This window comes from Canis lupus, chromosome 6, assembly GCF_003254725.2.
Source record: "Canis lupus dingo isolate Sandy chromosome 6, ASM325472v2, whole genome shotgun sequence".
NCBI lineage: Eukaryota > Metazoa > Chordata > Mammalia > Carnivora > Canidae > Canis > Canis lupus.
The window spans coordinates 42,330,967-42,353,620 of record NC_064248.1 but is presented as its reverse complement, the minus strand read 5'-3'; the positions used below and the strand labels follow the sequence as shown (position 1 = coordinate 42,353,620).

Here is a 22,654-nt window from a genome sequence, read left to right as displayed (position 1 = left end):
GAAAAGAAACATTCTTTTTTGTACTTCTGGACCACCCCTCGAGAAGAAATGGTCTCACCTCGTCTGAGTCGTCATGATAACCACTCTTATGAGTGTGGGAGGCCGTGTCCAGGGCGTCCACACCATCCACGCCGTTGGCCTCTGCGTGCTGTTGCAGCACAGAGTATCGATGCACCAGAAACCTGTGGGTGGAGACCTCCGTGAGCCCTCACGCGGTGAGGAGGGATGCACTGCCTACAGGGCTGTGGCCTTCAGAGTTTTATCCACTTACAGCACGAGTCACACACACAGGGAGCACAGCCCATAGTCGGCATAAGGCAAATAGAAGCTCTGAGAAGATCTGGGCCTGACACTTCAGGAACATCACCTCAATGAGTCAGTTTTCGCCAGGCGCAGACTCAACCACACGGCCCTGGCTGACTCTGTGGTTTGAATTCAGTACCTCTGACTGATATCCATGCTCCTTACCTTCCCCCGCAGACGTACTTCTTCACGATGAGCACCCCAGCTACGACTGTGACTAGCATCAATCCCACGGTGGCCAAGATGATTGGGACAGAATTTGACTTGGAATTCTGGACAAATTAAAACACAACAATTTCAGGTGTGCATATTCTAGGACTGCATTCAAAGGGGCTGTTCCTTCCCCTTTGTTTCTCTGTGAGCGATCTACAATCTTTAGGCACTTCGTGCTTTCCCAGCGCCCCCCCGGCGGTCCGTCTCCATGCCACTGGAAGAGTACACCACTCACAGAGGGGGAGCAGAACTCTGGCTGCCTCGGCGCGGCCTGAACGGTACGGCCTTCAATGTCCCGGTTACCCTGGGGGCCTTGGCAGCGACCTGCGTCAAAGAGCCATTGTGGCTGTTGCCCGCTAGCAGTGTAGGAGTCGTGGAGCACTTAAGGGCATGGCGGGAAAGGACGACTCTGAGAACAGTGGGCTGAATGAATCTAGAACAGGGCCGGCACCCGGGAAGAAGCTGTGCCGATGCCATATCAGGCAGGACATCATCTGACATTAAGACTTTTGTTTGTACTTAATTTTTGGTATGTTTTTACAAATGAGCCTTTTCATATCATTGTCAGAGTGTGACCGTGTGACCTACCTATTTTTTTTTTTTTTTTAAATTTATGACGAGACCTACCTGCTTCTGGTGGGAGACATGGAGCGTGTTTTCAGTGTACCCAAGAGGAGGTGGAGCTGCGGATTCTGGGACAATTTGTGTCCCTGTGGGAGGGAGTCCTGTGCAATCACAGGCACATATACTCTGGGAACAGTCGCCAGGAGTGCAGGGTGGGGGTGCAGAGGAGGAACCTGCCCCCCGACAAGTACACCGCCCCCCGCCACATTTCTCTCCCACAACCTTCCTTTTTTTTTTTTTTTTTTTTTTTCTCCCACAACCTTCCTAATTCCACCCGTGTCAGGCCCTCATCCTTAGAAGGCCAGAAAGAAGGTGACTGTAGATTGGCCACCTCTCATTTTGTGGATTAGGAAACTGGGGCCCACAGCTGACTACCCCAATCACACTGCTGGTCCAGAGCTTCTTTAACAAGAGGTTTCCTCTTTACCGTTTCCCACATCGCAGCCAGACAGCTCAGTCCTACAGATCTGTAATCAGACCCATAACTTGCTTCTACATCAAAAACTCCTTACTATCATGGTTCAGTTGTCCACTCTGAACGCACTCAGCGTACTCGGCACTGAGACCACCTGATCTATGTATGGCCCAGGGCTCCTCTCTTTCACATGTGCAAGGCTCCAGCACTTTATAGCCAGACTTCAATCCTTTTTCCTCAATGACTGTTAGCCTCAGAAATGTCCTCAACCCAATGCTTCCAAGACTCAGCTCAACTTTATGGAGTTCCACTTTCATTCCCCCATTAGTAGATGAGTTTATCATTGCATGGGTGACCCATCCGCCATCCTAATGGTTTCCTGTGCAAAGTGAGGCCTGCTGGAAGTGGTCTGACCACTCTGTATTCAGTAATAAAATTCTTAATGCTGTTGCTTTGTTCCAGGCAGATCTACTTTAAACCAGATCTACTTTAATGTACCTGCTTTTCAGGACTCAAAAAGTTGCTTGTGCATTTCTTTTTCAAGTCTTTTACTTCTCGAACTGGATTCACGCCACCTTGGCATCTGTCTCCTGGAATTTTTCGGTACCTGAAAAGGCAGAGACCATTTGTTATCAGACCATTAGGATGTATTCCTGGATTCTTGCCTCGTTCCTGGAAACAGGATATGAAAAGCTGCAGAAGAGCTTCTCAAGCTTACACCACCTTTAGGCCTGAGGGGAGAGCCACAGGAGTGTTTGGGGGATATTGTGTAGTTTCAGGCCTTGAAAAGACCAGGCATCCCCAGCCTTGCTGCAGGGGCATGCCTACCTTTCTGCCTGAAGAGATGGGGCCAAAGAACCGTGACCCAAGGAAAGCACATTAACATGTGGTATAAAACGGGGAAGGGAAGTGTTTAGCAGGGGAGGGAGGTACTGTGTCTGCTCCAGAGCAGCCCTGCCTAGTACAGCGGCAACTTACATTTAAACTAATTAAAATTAACTCAGTGCCTCAGTTGCTACACAGGGTTAGTGGCTACCATGTCGGACACAGCAGATCAGAGGGCCTTCCCAGCACCGCAGAATGTTCCATCAGACAGTATTTGGCTAGCGTGCTCCGAACACTGTTTGTGTGGAGATCTGGGGTCTCGCTCTGCCTGCTGAGGACGTGTCTGCCCTGATTTTGGAGGAGAGCTGCCTCACCCATTTGTTGTCAGGTGCTCCTCTCTGCCGTACAGACAAAACTCCAGGTCGTGGCCCTTTAGTTCTGGCTGTTCCACACACTTGGAGTCATTTTCTGGACGGAAGTAGCCAAAATCACTGTAAGAGTCAACAAATAAAGTATCTTTCAGAGTTGCTGGAAGACAGTCAAGTGACTAGTACTGAAGGTTTTGTGTGGAGCAGTGGAAGATTAATATTCCAGTCTTTGGAAGCAGTTCAGTGTCATCTGTAGAGAAGGTCTGCTTAGGGAAACAGGCATGGAGAAGACCAAACTGGGGGGCCACGGGCAGCTTACGGGCAGGCCTGGTGAGCTTGGGCCTCGGGAACTGCCTCCCCCCCCCTCACACACAGACAGCACTGGCTCCAGGCAGGGGCCAACTGCACAGGCCAGGGACTCACGACACCAAAAAACTGTCGCATCAGCGACAGATCTAAACCCACGCCGCTTAGTGATCTTTTTATTTCCCTCCTGATCACTCGTTACTGTGTTCTCTGGCAGGGTGCCCTAGGGTGTAGGTCAGATTCTGCCTGCCTCATTTCTGTCCCTCTGTCTCCAGTGTGAATGCCCTGTCCTGCCCTCCATCCTACCCTATCTCTCCACCGCACTTCCCATCTGCCCTTTCCCCTAAGAACTCACACACTGCCCCCTCTCAGAGGCTGACGCCTTATGTGAGCATCCTTGGTCCGTCCTTCCTCCTGTCCCGGGACCTAGCTTCCCTGAGGGTGTAGAGGGACCACCAGGCCCGTGCAGCTGGGGGCTTCTCCTTAGCCTATGTGTTTCCTCTTCCTTCTCTCTCTTCTTAAAATAATATTTTGGATTTTTTCTGTTATACTCTTACTTTGCATTCTGTGCATGTTGGCTTTAGCACCCTCTACAACTTTGGGGGTAAACTTCTAAGGCCCCCAGGACTCACTAGGCCTGCAACCCTGGGGGGCCCTCTGGTCTGGCCTGTGCTGTGGCACCTAACACACTGCCTGCCCCAGCCCCTGGCCAGCTGTGCTTGCCTGTTTCTCTCGGTTTCCATCTTCTAACCTGGAAATGCACACACTTTCCAGCGTCGGCAAGTCATTCTCTTAGCCTGTGTCTGAGCATAATTATTTGTTGCAACTAAAACTTGTAGGTCTCACCTCTCTAGAGCTCTGAGCCTCCATTCTCAGTACCTGCTGGACATCACCACCTAAATCAGAACCCCAAATAAATGAAAACATCCAAAACGCATCATGTGTTCTCTCTCAAGCCAGCCTCTCCCATCACTTCTCTGTGTTTGCCACGGTGCTACCTTCCTTCCATTATCTAAGCTGAAAATTCAGCCTGGGCATCCCCTATTTGCCCCCTACTCGCTTCTTTATCGTGGCCATGGGGACTTCCCCTCATGGCCGATCTCCCAGCACACTCTTCCTGAGCATGCTGGTGGTATCTACTCTTGTACCAGTCCACTGGCTTTAAGGACTTGTTTCTTCCCAGATGTGCAAGGACAAGTCTTACCGCTTGCCAGGGCCTAGCTCAAATGCTACCTCCTCAACAAAGCCTTTTTTTTTTTAGATTTTTAAATTTATCTATTCATGAGAGAGAGGGTGTGTGTGTGGCAGAGACACAGGCAGAGGGAGAAGCAGGCTCCACGCAGGGAGCCCGACGCGGGACTAGATCCTGGGTCTCCAGGATCACACCCTGGGCTGAAGGCGGCGCTAAACCGCCAAGCCACCCGGGCTGCCCAACAAAGCCTTCTTTGACACACCGCCTTTCAGCTCTAGATGGAATGGCCTTTCCCTTCGCTAAATCCCCGAGGCACTGTTTCACCGCATAATTCTGTGCATCTGACCAGGACAATCAACAACAAACTTACTGTCACTTTGTGCTACCCTGAGCACAGCAAGGATGCAATGGACGTTTAGGCAATGCACTGATGCTGCGCTTGTACTTCAAGGTGTTTCTGACAAATGTTTAGGGAACGGGGTAAGAAGAGAACAAGCGATGCCAAGACACCAGCCCTCTGACAGTGGGGAAAATTCTGGCAAAAAGTTTAGGTATCCAATCGCACATGTCAGGGAAAATGTCCTTCCTGCTCACAAAGTACACATTTCTCAAGCATGGGAGGGAAGCGTGCAGGCTCTGGAGTGGGGCTGTCAGGAGCACAGTCCAGCTCTTCTGCTTCCTGGCTGGGCCACTGTGTGGGCTGCAAGTTAGTAGGGACCTCTCTGAATCTTCTTTCTTGGTGAGATGGAAATGGCAGCAGGCCCTATCTCAGAGGCTGCTGAGGTTAAATGTAAATTGCTCAGGATGGGGTTGGCTACCGGGTCCGTGCTCAGTAGACGTCAGGGGCTGCGTGTACTCCAAGATGATCAAATCTAATGTGCCCTCAAGGAGTCGGGAGTTTACCGGTGGAACCAATCCATGCACAATAACCAAAACCTAGCAGCAGGCATCCTGCAGGAGCCCACGTGAGGAGAAGAAGGGCGCTATGTATTAAAGGCCAAGTAGGACCTCCTCAAGCCTGGGGGTCACGCAGGGAGCATGGGAAGACTTCACGGGTGGAGGAAGCTGCGTAAACAACAGTGTGGAGCTTTGACGGAGCACAGCATGTCTGGAAAGCAGGGGAAGGCCAGGTAATTAAGAGCCTGGTCTGTGTGATGAAGACAGCCCGCTGGAGCATCAGTGTCAGCAAGCTCTAGCCCCAGAGGGACACCGCAGTGATCTGAGGGATCCCACTCCTTGTGGAAGGACAGCAGGTCACCCCTGGCCTGCTCCACATACAGACGTGAGCCACACAGGCAGGACCACAGCAGTCAGACCGGGGGTTCGCTCCATCCCCCATTCCCCTCACCCGCAGTTCTAGAGAAATGTCTATGCGGGAGGACACGACTGCTATCTGCCTGCACTCTTTCCAGATCCTTTAGGATTCACCTTACCTTCCTGCCAGTATGTTCTGCAAGAAACGAGTTCCATGAGGTTACTGGCTGTGACGGCATGCAGCCCCTCTCATTTGTGCTAAGCTACCCTGCTTGGCTAGCTGGGGCCTGTCTCACCCTTAGATAATCAGCTAACTCCACGCTGGCCTTGTCACTAGCCCTGTACCTGGTGGTCCTGAACTCGAGGGAGTCCACCACGATGGCCTCTAGACCCTGATGGGACATCTGGACATCACCACCCCGATGCCCCCTCCTGTCTCAGGACAGAAGCACTCTTTGCCTTCAGGCGTGCAGACAATCCAAAACCTAGCGCCCTACCTGCTGCACTCGGGCGGTCGGTATTTAGTGAGCACAGGAGGCCCAACCTCCCCCCAGCTGCTGCACTGCCCTTCCCGGTGGTTTCCACACTGTCGGTTCCTCTCTGGGTTTGAGTTCTCTTTCTCCTTATACACCTCTCTCCCTTGCTGTCTGGTGTGACAGATCACCTGTCTGAGGACTGTAACTGTGGATCCCTTCTCTGTGCCTCCAGCTCCTCAATAAGCAGCAGCAGCAGCAGCTCGCCACACTCGGGGAAGGAAGGATTGAAATCCTTTACAGCCCCCGAAGACAACTGCCTTTTGCCCCCTCCCGCCCAGCAAAGGGGCTAACAGGGATGTGAGGGGGGCCAATACCAGAGGAAGTCCTCCAGGGAGCAGGGACAGACGGACGGCTGCTTGGTCACAACATAGTCCCGGCCGTTCTGGCAGACGGACGACTTGCGGAGCCGCAGATACTGTTCCTTGTAACCCAAGATGCAGCCATCTCCATAATCCCCGGGGTCTGCGGAGTGAGCCAGCCATATGGTATAGTCCTTCTCCTCACCTAGAGAGAACACAGGCTGTTCAGGTGACCGCCTGGCCCCACACCCACATGCGAGAGGCGGTTGCAGGCGGGGAGGAGAACACGGACGGGAAATGGGGGTGTCTGACTCATCCTACTGCCTCATTTTGGAACTGCAGATGAAAGTTGCAGGACTTGAAGCCTGCTAGCAGTTGGCATTACTCATGTCAGGGGAGGACTCTTCATGTCTCACCGTCCATCTGGATATTAGGAAAAACCCTATTTGTTTCAAAGTGGGCAGCTGGATGGGGGACCTCAAAGCTCCCTTTGAGGTGGAGAGGCTGCTGTCTCTACGTCTGGTACACCTGTGCTCTTGGTCAGCAGAGGCTGCCACTAGTAAGTGGCCAGGTGTTCCCTTTTAGGACAAGATAAGAGCCAGCCCAAAGCAGGGGTTCAATTTCACCGTTAGGTTAGCTTGCCTCAAGTAGAAGGAGACAAGGTCTTTCTAGACCTTTAACTCTAGTCAACTGGCTTTCCAATCAGTGACAGTCAATCTGGTTTCGTGAGTCTTATCATACTGGAAAAATGACTCAAAGGCTATGGCCTGAAGACTGTGCATTAGGTTTTTATCCTTTGGGATATGAAGACCAGCACAGAGCCTTTTAAGAAGCAGGTGCTTACCAAATCTTTTAATGGCGTTAAACTTTAGGGATAACTGTAGAGCTGCCTTACGAAGGAAAAACTCGTAAGCTGGCTCCTTTACAGCCTATTTCATGAATCTGGATAATAATGACTCTCGAATATTAAATCATATTTAAACACCTGTAGAAAAGTAAGGTCCAAACGAGTGCTCCTGCTTCCTCCAGGGGTCACTGAAGTAACATTCTGAGGAAACAGAGCCAGCATACAATCTAATAACGAGACCAGGACTCAACCAAAGTGACCTGAAAACCTTAAGTCTTTTATTATAACACCCCAGAGTTCACAGGGTGGGGGCCTTTTCTCCAGTTTTCTCTTTTATCCTCCATATCTTTCAGTAGAATGTCAGCATCTTGGGTACTGGGGGCCTGGGTTGGCTTGTGATTCTTTAGCAACAGCTTGCGACGAACATTTTACCTCCTTTTCTGAAGTCATTTCCTGTCCCTTGAACATGCCTTCCAGCCTGAAGTCACAGAACTCTGAAATGGTCAGTGTAGGCTTCGTGCTTGCCCAGTAGCCATTCTAGAGCCTCACTTGTGACGGATATTCAAGCCAAAACTCTTTGCATGAAAACTTGCCCACTTCAATGTTTTTATTTTTTTCATTCAATGTTTAATAAGGGACACAGTCAGATGCTCTTTGCAATAGACTTCCCTCTAAAGCTTTCTCTCTACAGTTCTGTTGCAATCAAGGGTGAAAATCCCTGAAATGTCATGAAGTAATTTAAGATAAACACAAGCATGCACCATCCTTACAAGCAGAAGGAAGTCCTATAGAATGTTACAGAACTCTACCAGTGCGAAGCCAGGCTCTCCTACATGACAGCCTTCGCCACTTATGGCCAGTCTGAATTGAGATTTACGATAAGGCTAAGTGGCAAATTTACACTGGATTTTGAAGCTTTAGAAGAGAAATGGACACCTGGGTGGCTCAGCGGTTGAGGGTCTGCCTTTGGCTCAGGGCGTGGTCCCAGAGTCCTGGGATCAAGTCCCAACATTGGGCTCCCTGCATGGAGCCTGCTTCCCCCTCTGCTTGTGTCTCTGCCTCTCTTTCTGTGTCTCTCATGAATAAATAAATAAAATCTTTAAAAAAAAAAAAGAAATAGAAAATACAAAACATTTCATTGATAATTCTTAATACTCCTTACATGTTGAAATGATAATATTTTGGATATGTTAGATGATTGTATTATTACTAAAGTGGATTTCACTTCTTTTGCTCCGATAGTGCAGCCAACAGAATAATTTAAATGGCACATGTGATCCTTGTTTTATTTCTCTTGGACAGTGCTAGTCCAAAGAGGGAAGCTGCATTTCTGATACCATTCCATTGCCTGGTTACCTACATGGGACATCCTTCAACCCTTTTCCCTATTCATTTTCTTATTCCAGCTCAAAGAAATGAAACTGAATTGGTTATTTAGGAAAATGGGCTTCTAAGCTTCTGGTAGAAAATGCCAAGGGAGATACTCACAGTTCCTTTCAAGGACATCTTTAAAATCAATGGTGTAGGAGACCCACTGGCGAGTCAGGAAAGATTCTGTGAAACCCCAAATGCTGATATTCATGGACCGAGCTCCAGGTTCTGAAGCTAGGCCGGTAAAGTAGATGGGCTCCCTGGTGAACATATAGGTCTGCCAACACTGACCCTCATCCGTGGAGAACCTGAAACCACAATTAGAGAACAGTTGGGACAGACATCAACATGTTCTGGAGTACCAGGAAACCACTCTGGCTGTTTGATCCCAAACCAGAGAAAACCCTTCATATTTTAGGTTATGTCTTACTGACAATTATGTTAATTTTTAATGCCTACAGTTAACAGGGTAGATAAAAAGGATTCATTCAAAGAGTACAGAGGAAAATGCCTTTATAAAAATTCTTTCATAGGGAAGAATGGGCTTATAAATAAACAAAACAGGAATTATTTTATATAACTTATACTTAAGGAGTCATCTTCCACCCCAAATGCTTAAACACTCCTGTAAGATTCTCATGGAGAAAAAGAAGGATATTTTTAAAAAGTGACAACGTGTTAGCTAGAAGAAGTCAGAGGAAAAAGCAAAGCCACTGAAGGGTTGCATTCCCTTCAAGAACGTTCCCTACAGTTGCACAGGATGCACCATTTGAATCAGGGTCAGTAATCAGCCTACTCTGACCCCCACAACCAAAAAACACCCCACAGTTGCCCCCTATGCAGATAGTGTGGGTGGAGTGGAGCTCATGCATACTTAATCACATTGATAGGATGGCTGCTGTGCTCAATGGCCACAATGATGCCTCCGGAATCCAAGATGGTGTAATAGTGGGGTCCTTCCAGCATCTTCGCCCAGGAGTAACCCCCATCATCTGAGATGTACACATCCGGGATCATCACTGAGATGGCATCCCCTACACTACCTGCAACACAATACACCATCTCATCAGCCAAGATCAGCAACGAAACACAGGGGATTTACTGCAGAGAGAATAATTTTCGATGAATTTTCTCTGATAATTTCCCATCGTGCTTCTTGTAACAGAAAAAAAGGGCCACAAAATTTGGGAAAGGGAGAAGTCACGTTTCTCTCTCTAGGAAAAACCCAAAGTAACATTATTGTGCAAGAAATTCTACGAAGAATGATAAAAGTCACATATGGTGGTTTTGTTATAGGATTCAAGGCTGGGACTGAGTCTCAGTGTGCTCAGCTGATAGTTCCCAGGGAGATGAGGGGAGAGCTGCTTACCGTGGGCAATGACTATGCCGACGGCCTTAGGCTCTGAGAGTGGGGCCATCGGAACATTTAGCTTCTGGGAGATGCTGTAGGAAGCATGAATATGAAGGCTGCACTGTGAAAAGAAACCAAAGCTTAGATTAAAATCAAAGTGCTATTTTTTACTCATCTCAGAGCCTTCTATGGCAGTTTTGAACTTAATCCAGACTTCAGTGGGATACCCCTTAAAAAAACTGTGATAAAATACACATACCATAAAGTTTACCATCTTGACCATGCATGTTTAAGTGTACAGTTCACTAGGATTAAGTACATTTACAATATTGTACCACCATCACCACCATCCATCTCCAGAGCTTTTTCATCTTGCAAAACTAAAACTCCCCATTAACCAATAATTCCCAGATCCCCCCAGACCTCCAGACCTCCCAGAATGAGAACCACCATTCTACTTTCTGTTTCTATGAATTTGACTATTCTAGGTACCTTACAGAAGTGGAACCATATTTGTTTTACAACAGGCTTATTTCACTTAGTGTTATGTCCTTAGGGTTCATCCGTGTTGTAACAAGTGTCAGAACTTCCTGCCTTTTTAAGATAGAATATTATTCCGTTGCATATATATATATATATATATATATATATATATATATATATATCAATCAATCATACTTTGCTTATCTATCCATATGTCAATGGACACTTGGCTTGTTTCTACCTTTTAGCTATTGTGAACAATGCTGCTATGAACATGGACACACGAATAGCTCTTTGAGACCCTGCTCTCAATCTTTTGGATATATACCCAGAAGTAGGATTGCTGGATATGGTAGTTCTACGTTTAATTTTTTGAGGAACCACTATACCATTTTCCATAGCGACTGCACTATTTTTCATACCCACCAACAGTGCACAAGGTTTCTAATTTCTCCACATCCTTAGTAACACAGGTTGTTTTGTTTTTGATAGTAGCCTTTCTTGTGTGTGTGAGATGATCACTCCCTGTGGCTTTGATTTGTACTTCTTTAATAATTAGTGATGTAAAGCATCTTTTTTTAAAAAAAAGATTTTATTTATTCATGAGAGACACACACACACACACACAGGCAGAGACATAGGCAGAGAGAGGGAGAAGCCGGCTTCACGCAGGGAGCCTGACATGGGACTGGATCCTGGGTCTCCAGGATCACGACCTGGACTGAAGGCGGCGCTAAACCGCTGAGCCACCCGGGCTGCCCATGAAGTATCTTTTCATGTGCTTATTGGCCATTTGTATATTTTCTTGAGAAATGCCTATTCCAGTCCTTTAACCATTTTTTAATTTGGGTTTTTTTTTGTTGTTGAGTTATAGTCCCAATGGGATATATATTTTCTAAGATTTTGTTTATTTATTCATGAGAGACAGAGAGAGACATAGACAGAGAGAAGCAGGCTCCCCACAGGAAGCCTGATGGCGGACACAATCCCAGGACCCCAGGATCATGCCCTGAGCCAAAGGCAGAGGCTCAACCACTGAGCCACCCAGGTGCCCTCCAGTGGGATATTCTTGATTCCAAATGCATTAGTATATATCTGGGAGCAAATTATGTAATTATTTTCTTATGTGTAATGTCTTAGTTTATCTTATTCCTGCATTATACAAAGCCTCTGATCAATTTAAAGCCTGATTCCACACAGATAAACTTGATAAACACTTGACGTTGTTTAGATACTGTACAAGATATGGTGGTGATTAAAAGTAAGACCTAGTCCTGTCTTTAAGAGAGATTTCTGAGGGGCGCTGGGGTGACTCAGTCGGTTAAGCCTCTGACTTTTGGTTTCGGCTCAGGTCATGATCTCATGGGTCTTGGAATTGAGCCCTGCATCAGGCTCTTTGCTCAGCAGAGAGTCTGCTTGAAGATTCCCTCCCTCTGCCCCTCCCCCCACACGTGTGAACTTTCTCTCTAAAAGAAATAATTTTTTTTAAATTTTTACTTTTTTTTAAAAGATTTTATTTATTTATTCATGAAAGACACACACAGAGACAGAGAGAGGGGCAGAGACACACGGCAGAGGTAGAAGCAGGCTCCATGCAGGAGCCAGATCCCAGGACCCCAGGATCACGCCCTGAGCGGAAGGCAGGTGCTAAAACGCTGAGCCACCGGGAGTCCTTGCCACGCTGATTCATTCATTCATTCATTCATTCATTCATTCATTCATTCATTGCCACACTGATTCTTAACTGATCCCTGGCCTGTCTTCCACTCTGCATTCAGCAGCATAGTAAAACACAAAATTGTAGCCTTCAGTTTTTTTCTTTAAAAGACGAATAATCCATAGTATTTGGGCTTTTCTTTGCAGTTCCTTTTCCTACATTCGAAGTCACTTTCATTACTCTCATTTCCCAACTTTCCACTTGTAGCTGTGGCCCCTAATCATGTTCATTAGTCAAAGGCCTGACACTGATCAAAGCAGAATGGGATGGCTGCCTTGCTCCCAATACACAGGACACTTGGGGGTAAAACAAACCTCATTCTTGTTTTTTGCCGTAGCATCACATTCACTGTTTTCAGGCTTCCTCAGGTGCTTCCACCTTCCTCCTTGGTCAAAAGTGATCATAGTCTGGATGGAATTATCTGAATGAGAAAATAATGATATTAAGTCTGAAACACCAGAAGCATCCTCTTAAATTTTTTTTTCTTTTTAAAGATTTAATTTATTCGAGAGAGAGAGAGAGAGAGAGAGAGAGAGAGAGAGAGAAGGAGAAACACAGGCAGAGGGAGAGGAAGGCTCCCTGTGGGGAGCCCGATGCAGGACCTGAGCCAAAGGCAGACACTCAACCACTCAATTACCCAGGTGCCCCCTCTTAAATTTGTTTATCATTGCATCTCTCTCTCTCGAGACGATATAATACCATTAAAAGTCTGGAGTCTCACAAGCTTGTAACATCCAACAAATATGGCTCAGTGTTGGTGAGCAGAACTCCAGGATACTTGAGGAAGATTTCCCACTTCAGTAGGACCCAGCTGATTCCAGATACCATCTAGACTGATACTCTTGAAAGATACCTTTTATCTCCTCACCAACACAAACAGGCTGATGTCCATTCTCCTTGCTTGCCTGCTTGCCTTAGAAGTAAAATGGACACTGGGAAGGCATCCCAATCCTTCCTCAGATAAGGCCAGGATATCAGGCTTGTTTTAGGGACTCTCAAGACTTGAATGTATATGTGTAAGTCTGGCATAATAATTCCTGGTTTTGGTCTGTCCACTACCCTCTCTTATACCTTTTCTTTTTTCTACATGTCTCATCAATGACATACACTACTGCAGGTTTATTTATTTATTTTTTTAGGTTTATTTATTTTTTATTTTTTTAAAAGAATTTATTTATTCATGAGAGACACAGAGAGAGAGAGAGAGGCAGAGACACAGGCAGAGGGAGAAGCAGGCTCCACGCAGGGAGCCTGACATGGGACTCGATCCTGGGTCTCCAGGATCACGCCCTGGGCTGAAGGCAGCACTAAACCACTGAGCCACCCGGGCTGCCCTACTGCAGGTTTAAATTCAGAAACAATTTGCGTTGAGATTTCCAAGAAAAATCAAACAAGAAGGCCAGTGAAGGACAATTCATTTAGTCAATAAATATTTATTGTGTGCCTACTATGAAGACTGTTGTGAGCCTTTGGGACTCTATCAGTGAACAAAACAGGAAAAAACTTTGTGAAACATACATCCTAGTGAGGTCAGACAACGAACACCAGATGCTATAAATAGGCAAATTATATAGTATGTTAGATAGTAAGTGCTATGAGAAAAACCTGCCCAGCTCAAGAGAGGCTGAATGTGTCTGTGAGGAGGGGAGAGCAGACAAGCTTCCAACAGGATAGCCAGGGCAGGTTCTAGTCAGAAAGCGACATATGAGCAGAGATGGGAAGGGGCATGGTGTCATCCTCACAGCTGTCTGGGGAACAGAGAACAGTGCCCGCAAATTTCTAACCCGCGTGTGTGCAGAGGGCTGGAGTGACCAGAATGCGGTCAGCAGAGGGGAGAGGGGTGGGAGGTGAGGTCAGGGAGGAAACGGGACCAATACCATTTAGGACCTGCAGACTGCTGCAAGATCTTTACAAATAAAAACAAACCCCCACCTCCTACCAAAAAATAAATACATATATGAACAAAACCTTAAGAGTCGTTCTGTACTTCAGAGTGACGTGTTTATTTGTATAACTGGGCCTGAGGGAAGGTGAGCTCTGCAGAACCACCGAGTATAACACAAGAGAAATGCTGGCTACCGCTGTGCCCTCTACAAGGAGGAAAGCGGGCAGTGGTTCAAACTCAAGCTCATTCCTCTAGTCCTGAACCTCTCATTATAGAAAACTTATTTTAATTTAACACTTACTCTAAACAACATGGAACCCCAAAAGTCTTTCTTTCTACCTGCTATTGTTTTGCCTTTTTTTAGTTCTATTTACCATGACTTATGTAAAATAAAGGACCAGAATCTATATGGATAGGCTTGTAGGCTAGGCAAGCAACATTCCTGGGGGACAGGACCATTCTTCTCCCGCAAAACCTCAACTCCCAACATTTTCGGCTGAAGGACAGCTGTGGCCAGACTCACCTTCTGAGAGCACACTGGTTATGTAGACCCCACGGAGGGAGGTCACATTGGTAAAGTCTGTCTCGCCACCTGTAGTGGTGTAGAGATGTCGGTCCAAGGACTTGGAATAGACAATGCCTCGATCGTCTGAGGTAAAGATTGTGCCATATCCAGTATCTGAAATAGGTGAACAAGCAAAAACACTGTCTTGGGAGGGAACAGAGAGAAAACAACAGTCCAACTGTACACATGGCTGCCTGCATACATTAGCCAACTGTCTCTCTTCATGATGTGGATGCAGACCTGAGAATAGGTCCTGGTTTGATACTCATGAGTGTGATGTCCACCTTTAACTCCAGCACCCAGCATGGTGGATGCTGTTTGTTGGATGAATTAGGTGCTACAGAAAAGCCCTTCCCAGGTATATTCAGATGGCAGAGGCAATGCACTTATATTCATTTCATACATATCTCTAAATCTTTATATTCCAGAACAACTCTTCTCAAACTATTTGTGGTGAAGGATTAATTTTTTCTTAAGTTTTTTTTTAAGATTTTATTTATTTATTTATTTATTCATTCATGAAAGACACAGAGAGAGAGAGAGGCAGAGACACAGGCAGAGGGAGAAGCAGGCTCCATGCAGGGAGCCTGACGTGGGACTTGATCCCGGGGCTCCAGGATCACGCCCTGGGCCAAAGGCAGGACCTAAACCACTGAGCCACCCAGGGATTCCCCTAAGTTTTATTTATTTAAATAATCTCTGTACCTAGCGTGGGGCTCGAACTCACAACCCAAAGATCAAGAGTAACATGCTCCTGACTGAGCCAGCCCTGAAGAATTAATTTTTAAATTTCTATTATTATTAGCACAAACTGGTCCTTTGTGACATATAAAAAAATTAATCACAAGAAGAGTGAAATACAAAAGAGAGAGGAAATATGATCCATTACTTTTAAATGATTACATTTAACAGATATAAGATTACTTTATCAAATGGCTATAGAAAAAAAAACAAAACAGGGATCCCTGGGTGGCGCAGCGGTTTGGCGCCTGCCTTTGGCCCAGGGCGCGATCCTGGAGACCCACGATCGAATCCCATGTCAGGCTCCCGGTGCATGGAGCCTGCTTCTCCCTCTGCCTGTGTCTCTGCCTCTCTCTCTCTCTCTGTGACTATCATAAATAAATAAAAAAAAAAAAATTAAAAAAAAAAAAAAAAAGAAAAGAAAAAAAAACAAAACAAAAAAAACAAAAACAAAAACAAAAAAACAAATGGCTATAGATGTTTCTCAGTGCTTGCTACTGCTTTCTGTGCTTACTTGGTAACAAAGAGTTTGCAAACCAGTATCAGTCCTCTGACCATTCTTTAAGCAGCACTGCTCTAGAATACCTGGACATACACGTAAACCATATTACAGGATCAAAACAAGGGGCCTTCTTAACAGAGACTGTATTATCTGTAAGATAGTGTATTCAGTAGGACACTCACTAATTAATGCCTATGCCTACGGGTAAGAGGAAAAGTCAACATGTAAGAAGGAAGCTCAAAGTAGAACATGAAACTTAAATCTCTATGCATCAAGGGTGGGCCACTAAAAAAGCTCTTACCTCCAGGTTCATCTACATGCATGAACACCATGTCATCATTAGCTGCTAGAATGGAGTAGAACTGCTCCTGCCCCACAGAAGGTAGCTGGGCCATGCTCCACGTGTCCCCTTGATCTGTCGACACATGAATCCTTCTTGTTGTATCCTGGAACAAATGCCAATATTTACCTTTTCAATTTTATTATTTTTTTTAAGATTTTATTTATTTATTCATGAGAGACACAGAGAGAGAGAGAGAGAGAGAGACAGAGACAGAGACAGAGACAGAGAGACAGAGACACAGGCAGAGGAGGGACAAGCAGGCTCCATGTAGGATTCAATCCCAGGACTCCAGGATCACGCTCTGGGCCAAAGGCAGGCGCTAAACTGCTGAGCCAAGATGCCATGTATAGGGACATGAATAGGAACACTATTACTCATAATTCTGAGTATCATCCATTTCCTCATATAACTGCTGTAAATGACAGGTCCAGTACCAATTACCAAAGCAATTTCTAACCCCCGGCAAAGTTCCAGGCAAAGGAACAATCCATTCTATTGTAAGTAAGGCTATCTTGGCCTCCTCTTTGGCTTCCTCATTCTAGTATGGCCCTGTAAGACAGAATCTTTCCAACCTCTGACATTCCCATTTCCTTCAATTGAGCTAAGAGTATGATGGAGCCACCATTAGTTTGGCTTTATAGCCATTTGCATATGCTTGCTCAGATAATTCATAAAATTACAATTGCTGCACAAAAGTTTGATCCCTTTGAGATAGTCCTGACATAATCCAAAGAATTAAATAATTAAGAATCCAAAAATTGGAGATGAAACCCATGCTTGGGAGATCACAGGGAAGTCAAGATGTGACGTATCTCCTCTTTACGGAAATAGGTGTCGATGAACAGCCATAATGAAGGTCACATGCACAGGCTGGGAAGTGGCCAAGGAGAGGCAGAAATTAATATAAAGGAGCTGATCAGGGAGTAGTTATCTGCTAAAAGGAGTCCGTTAAGGAGGCAATTAACACCTCCTCTTTGATAAACAGCTCAACACAGTTGGCCAGGGCACAAGAATTAGTCCCAGGGCCTCCTTATGTTAAATACTTTTTAAAATTCAGTGACAAGTACATTTAACTTATTTTTCTAACTTATACCTAGGTGTTTACTTTCAATCTTACCCATTATTACACTTAGAAACTAGAATTCAAAAGCATACAGTAGGATGATGATTTTATAGATAGTAGCAGTACACTGTTGGAGGCTACCTCTGGAATCTGCTTTCGACCATGGTTCTACCTTTGGGTAGTAAGCAACTTACTCAATTTCCTCAAAAACAAATTGAGGCAAGAGGACCTGTTCCTAGGGTTGCTGGGAAGATTTTATGAAACTGCTGGAGGAAGTTATGTGTGGTTACTGTGACTACTTCCCCTTCTCCACTCCCATTCTCTCTGAACCCACGGTAATCAGCCTGTTAACCCCAGTCCTCCGATGAAACTCCACTCGTCAAGGTCAAGGTCTGCAGGTAGGTGGAGAATAGCCTCCTGGGGGCAGGAATAGCCTCCTGGCACCAGGTGCAGTGGCAACCACCACTTTGCCAACTCCAGTGGATAATTCTCAGGACTCCTTTAACTCCGCATCTCTGTTGAGTTTCATGTAGCCAACCTCCTTCTTGAGGCAGTTCCTCCATTTGGCTTTCGTGGCTCAGTCCACTTGGTTTTCCTTCCTTCAGTCTTCTCTGCTACATTCTCATCTCTTCCCAGCCCCTCAGTGTCGTCAGGGTGCTCCAGCGAGTGCTCAGCCCTCCAGAAGATATCATCTTATAATTCTTCATATATCATATACCATATAATCATATATCATGTATCATATAATTTGGGGAGACTCACATGCCCAAATGCTCACTCGACATTTCCACTTAGATATCTAAGAGGCATCTCATACCCAATACCTAATTCTTGATTTTCCTGCTACAAACTTGGTTCTCTTGCCATCTCGGTGAATGGTACTACCATTCACCCAGTTGCTCAGGGCAAAGACTCTAAAGTTATCCTTGGTTCCTCTCATTTACTCCCTCGCAAACCATAGCTAATTCATCAGCAAATCCTATTGGGAATACGTTAAAAATATATCCAAAATCTTACCACTTCTTCCCTCATTCACATTAATAGCCTGGTCCCATCTACCATCTCTCACTGCTGTCACGGACTCCTAGCTGCGCCTGGTGCTTCCATTCTTGCCCCCAGGAGGCTATTCTGCACCTACCTGCTCTGTCAAAAGGGAAGCCAACTTATGCCAGTCCCCCGCTCACCACCTTTCACAGCTTCCCAACACATGAAGAATAAAAGCCAAGGTCTTTTTTTTTTTTTTTTTTAAAAGCCAAGGTCTTAATCATGACCTATAAAGGTCTTGTTTGATCTGACCACTGGCTCCCCCTCTTTGGACCACCCTTCAGTGTGCTCCAGCCATGCTGTCCTTTTCACTTTTCTTCAATATTTCAAACATGTTCCAGTCTGAGGGGCTTTGCGCTTACTGTTCCTTCAGCCTAGATGTACACAGAACTAGCTCTCACTCCAGCTGGGTCTCAGACAGCTCATCCACACCACCCTACCTAAAACAGGACTGCTCCAGTTCCAAGCACATTCTGTTTCCTTACTCGGTTTTATGTTTCTTTATAGATTGGATCATTACTGTATATAATGTCATATTTATTCATTTAGTATCTAATTCCTTATTTAAATATAAGCTCTGAGAGCAGGACCTTTATCTATTTTGTTCACTGCTATATTCCTAGGGCCTAGAACAGTACCTAGAATATAGCAGGTACCCAATTAATGTTACCTATTTCTATTATCAGATTGGATAACGAGCAAGTGGATTGCTTTTTTTCAGATGTCTGTGTCTGAGTGAAGTCCAAACTTTGGGACTAAGTGTCACAAAACAGATATCAGAATTCCTGTGGTGACAACAGGCTGGAGTGCAGAGTAGCCCAGAAGAATCAATCAGCCTCTCAAAAGAATTACCTCCAAATGTTAGCGATACTAAATGTTGCAAAAAGGCAAGAAACTGTCAGTACTAGTCATAATAGGGATCCATTTAACACATACTTAGAGAAATTTCAGAACCTCCAAGAGAGGCAATACACACCTTATCAGCCATCACAGAGGCAAAAAGGAAACGTCCCCCAAGACCAAATGAGTAGATTTTCACACCAATGGTTTTGAAGCTTTTCCCCAAATCTGAAGTTCTCCATAATTCCAGTGCCCCAAGGTCAGCTTCTTAAACAAGACAAAATATGAATTAAAATTTCACATACAGGTGAATCTCTAGTTCAAAATAACTGTTTTAGAATGTTCTTAATTTTATAGCTAAAGGATTTTTAAAAAATATTTTATTTATTTATTCATAGAGACAGAGAGAGAGAGAGAGAGAGAGAGAGAAGGCAGAGACACAGGCAGAGGGAGAAGCAGACTCCATGCAGGGAGCCTGATGTAGGATTCGATCCTGGGTGCTCGGGATCATGCCCTGGACTGAAGGCGGCCCTAAACTGCTGAACCATCCAGGCTGCCCAGCTAAAGGATTTTTAATTCTACGCATGTTAGTCAAGTGACCATGGAAATACCACACATTAGACATAGGGAATTCATAATTTGGGTTTTATTTTTATACATGTAAGGTTTTGCACTGGACAGAGAGTTTACTTAATTTTTAAAAAATATTTTATTTAAATTCAATTTGCTAACATAGTATAACACCCAGTGCTCATCCCATCAAGTGCCCTCCTCAGTGCCCATTGCCCAGTTACTCTAACCCCTCACCCTCTCCCCTTCTGTAAGAGTTTACTTAATTCAAATACAGTGTTGCATAAACACATCACAGCCACAGCGTCCTGTTTTTGCTTTCTTCACGACACACTTATCTTACTCTATTTTAAGTAGTATTGTTTGAGTTTTCTGTTTTCTTGCTCATCATCTAACCCCCTACTGGAATTCAGGCCCCAAGAGAGAAGGGCTTCGGTGCCTTCCTCTCTCCATCCTTAGAACAGTGATTCATACTACTGCAGGTGTGAAAAATCAATGAATGAAAAAATGAAATGAATTTGTTGAATGAATAAATGAAAGATTATGCTTTCTGCTTTAAAACGGTGTCACAGATTGGAAAGCCAACAACATCCACTGACACAAACACAACCCCCATCCACTTCTGCGGAAATCACTATGCATTTCAACTTGTTATTGTCTGTAGCCTAATATTTACTTTATTAAATACGCTGGTAAAATTAAGTACATTGTCTCTATGTATAGCTTGCATTTTTATTTGATCTAGGTTCAGTACTTCCAAATTTAAAAAATCCTTGACAGTTATCTTAGCTATTAAAATTACTAGAGAATGGAAGGATCTTTGATGTTTCTATCTCTTATAACCCAGAACATTCTACTATGAATGGACAACAGAACACTCTTATTTGGAACTAAAATATTACTTACTGCAGGAGCCATTCGCATAGGTGGTAAAGAAGATGGTGTTTTCTGAACCCCTACAGACAGACAAAGAGAGGAAAGACAGGGTTCAAGACAGCTGAACATCAACTGCAGTCACAAAGCTCCAAGCAATGCTGCTAATGATAAGCTCCATCCACAGGGGCCAGCCGGAACAGCCTTCTGGGATGGGATGCTGTACGCCAGACTCTCCCAGCCTCACTGGTCAAGCCCCCCCCCACCGCCCCCAGCCTGGCCCCAGGATTTCCTCCAGCCCACTACTTCTTCACGTGAACTCTTCCAGCTGGGCAGACTGGTCTGTTTACTCTCTGCAAGTCTGCCTCTTGCATTTGCTGTTCCTGTTTCCGGCTTAAATGCTTTTTTTTCTCTCATGTAACCAAATCTTACCCTCACAATCTTTAGGGTCTAGCTTAAAATCTAGCTCTTTCATGAAACTTTTCCTGGCACTCCAATTGGAAAGCTTCTTTGCTACACACTTCTAGAGCAGTGATTCTCAACTGGGGGTGATTTTACTCCCCAGGGGACATTTCTGGTTGTCACAGCTGGGGGATGGGGAGTTGTTGCTAGTATATAGTGGGAAGAGGCCAGAAATGCTGCTAAACATCCTACAATGCAGAGGGCAACACCCCCACAACAATGAATTGTCCAGTCCAAAATGTCATTAGTGCCAAGGTTGAGAAACCTTGTTCCAGAGCACTGTGCCATTCTGTACCGGCCGCTCAGCACTCCTCCGTCTCCTATTTAATTATTTTAATCCAACAGCTTACTTCTTTTCCTTCTACATTATTAGGTTCTTCAGGACAGGTATGAAGTTTTAGGATTTGTTTCCCCTCAGAACCTAGTTCAATGCTTTGCATGTGCTAAATAAATTAGTTCTTTCATCTTGAATAGATAGCTAGGTCAGATGTTGAATAATTTAAATTCTAACTTGGAAAGGGAGTTTTCAGGAAAGCAGGTTCAGACTCTGATAGTACTTATGGATTAGCACCAGCACAAGGTGCAGGTCTGAGCATGTTCTTTCAGCACTTCAGGCTGTCAATTCCAGAAATCAAAGATCTACAAGTTATCTTACATTTAGATGCTAATCAAAGAAATGGATCATAAAAGTAAAAAATTAATATTGGATACAAGGGATCCCTGGGTGGCGCAGCGGTTTGGCGCCTGCCTTTGGCCCGGGGCACGATCCTGGAGACCCGGGATCGAATCCCACGTCGGGCTCCCGGTGCATGGAGCCTGCTTCTCCCTCTGCCTGTGTCTCTGCCTCTCTGTCTCTCTCTGTGTGACTATCATGAATAAATAAATAAAATCTTTAAAAAAAAAAATATTGGATACAAAATAAAATACCATTAGTTTTTTTTAAAGATTTAAAAAATTTTTTAAGTAATCTCTACACTCAACGTGGGACTGGAACCCACAACCCTGAGATCAAGCGTTGCAGCTCTACTGACTGAACCAGCCAGGCGCCTCTAAATGTTTAGATAGATAGATAGATAGATAGATAGATAGATAGATAGATAGACAGACAGACAGACAGATATAGATAGATTTATTCATTCATTCATTCATTCATTCATTCATTCATTCATGAGAGACACAGAGAGAGAGGCAGAGGGAGAAGCAGGCTCCATGCAGGAAGCCCGACGCAGGACTCGATCCCAGGTCTTCTCCATGATCACGCCCTGGGCTGAAGGTGGTGCTAAACCGCTGAGCCACCTGGGCTGCCCTAAATGTTTAGTTTTTTTTTTTTTTTTACCTTTTTATTTTATTTTATTTTTCTTTATTTATTTATGATAGTCACAGAGAGAGAGAGAGAGAGGCAGAGACACAGGCAGAGGGAGAAGCAGGCTCCATGCACCGGGAGCCCGACGTGGGATTCGATCCCGGGTCTCCAGGATCACGCCCTGGGCCAAAGGCAGGCGCCAAACCACTGCGCCACCCAGGGATCCCTAAATGTTTAGTTTTAAAGATGAGTTTTCTGTTGGTTTCTTTTGGCTTTATTGTGGTATAATTGAAATATAACATTTAAAGTGCACACTGTGGAGTGTGATATATATCAAGGTTAGTTTTAATGACCAAAAT

General features: G+C 45.1%; 1 protein-coding gene across 1 annotated transcript in view; it reads right to left on the bottom strand.

Moving 5' to 3' along the window:
* SORT1 (sortilin 1) overlaps window positions 1–22,654 on the bottom strand; it is a 66,480-nt gene that overhangs the window by 4,783 nt on the left and 39,043 nt on the right. Inside the window, 13 exon segments of the mRNA XM_025417353.3 lie at window positions 59–182; window positions 469–575; window positions 2,054–2,162; window positions 2,755–2,871; window positions 6,351–6,540; window positions 8,671–8,861; window positions 9,428–9,596; window positions 9,923–10,025; window positions 12,419–12,525; window positions 14,513–14,668; window positions 16,099–16,243; window positions 19,224–19,354; window positions 20,564–20,613. Coding sequence (XP_025273138.3) covers window positions 59–182; window positions 469–575; window positions 2,054–2,162; window positions 2,755–2,871; window positions 6,351–6,540; window positions 8,671–8,861; window positions 9,428–9,596; window positions 9,923–10,025; window positions 12,419–12,525; window positions 14,513–14,668; window positions 16,099–16,243; window positions 19,224–19,354; window positions 20,564–20,613 — 1,699 coding nt within the window.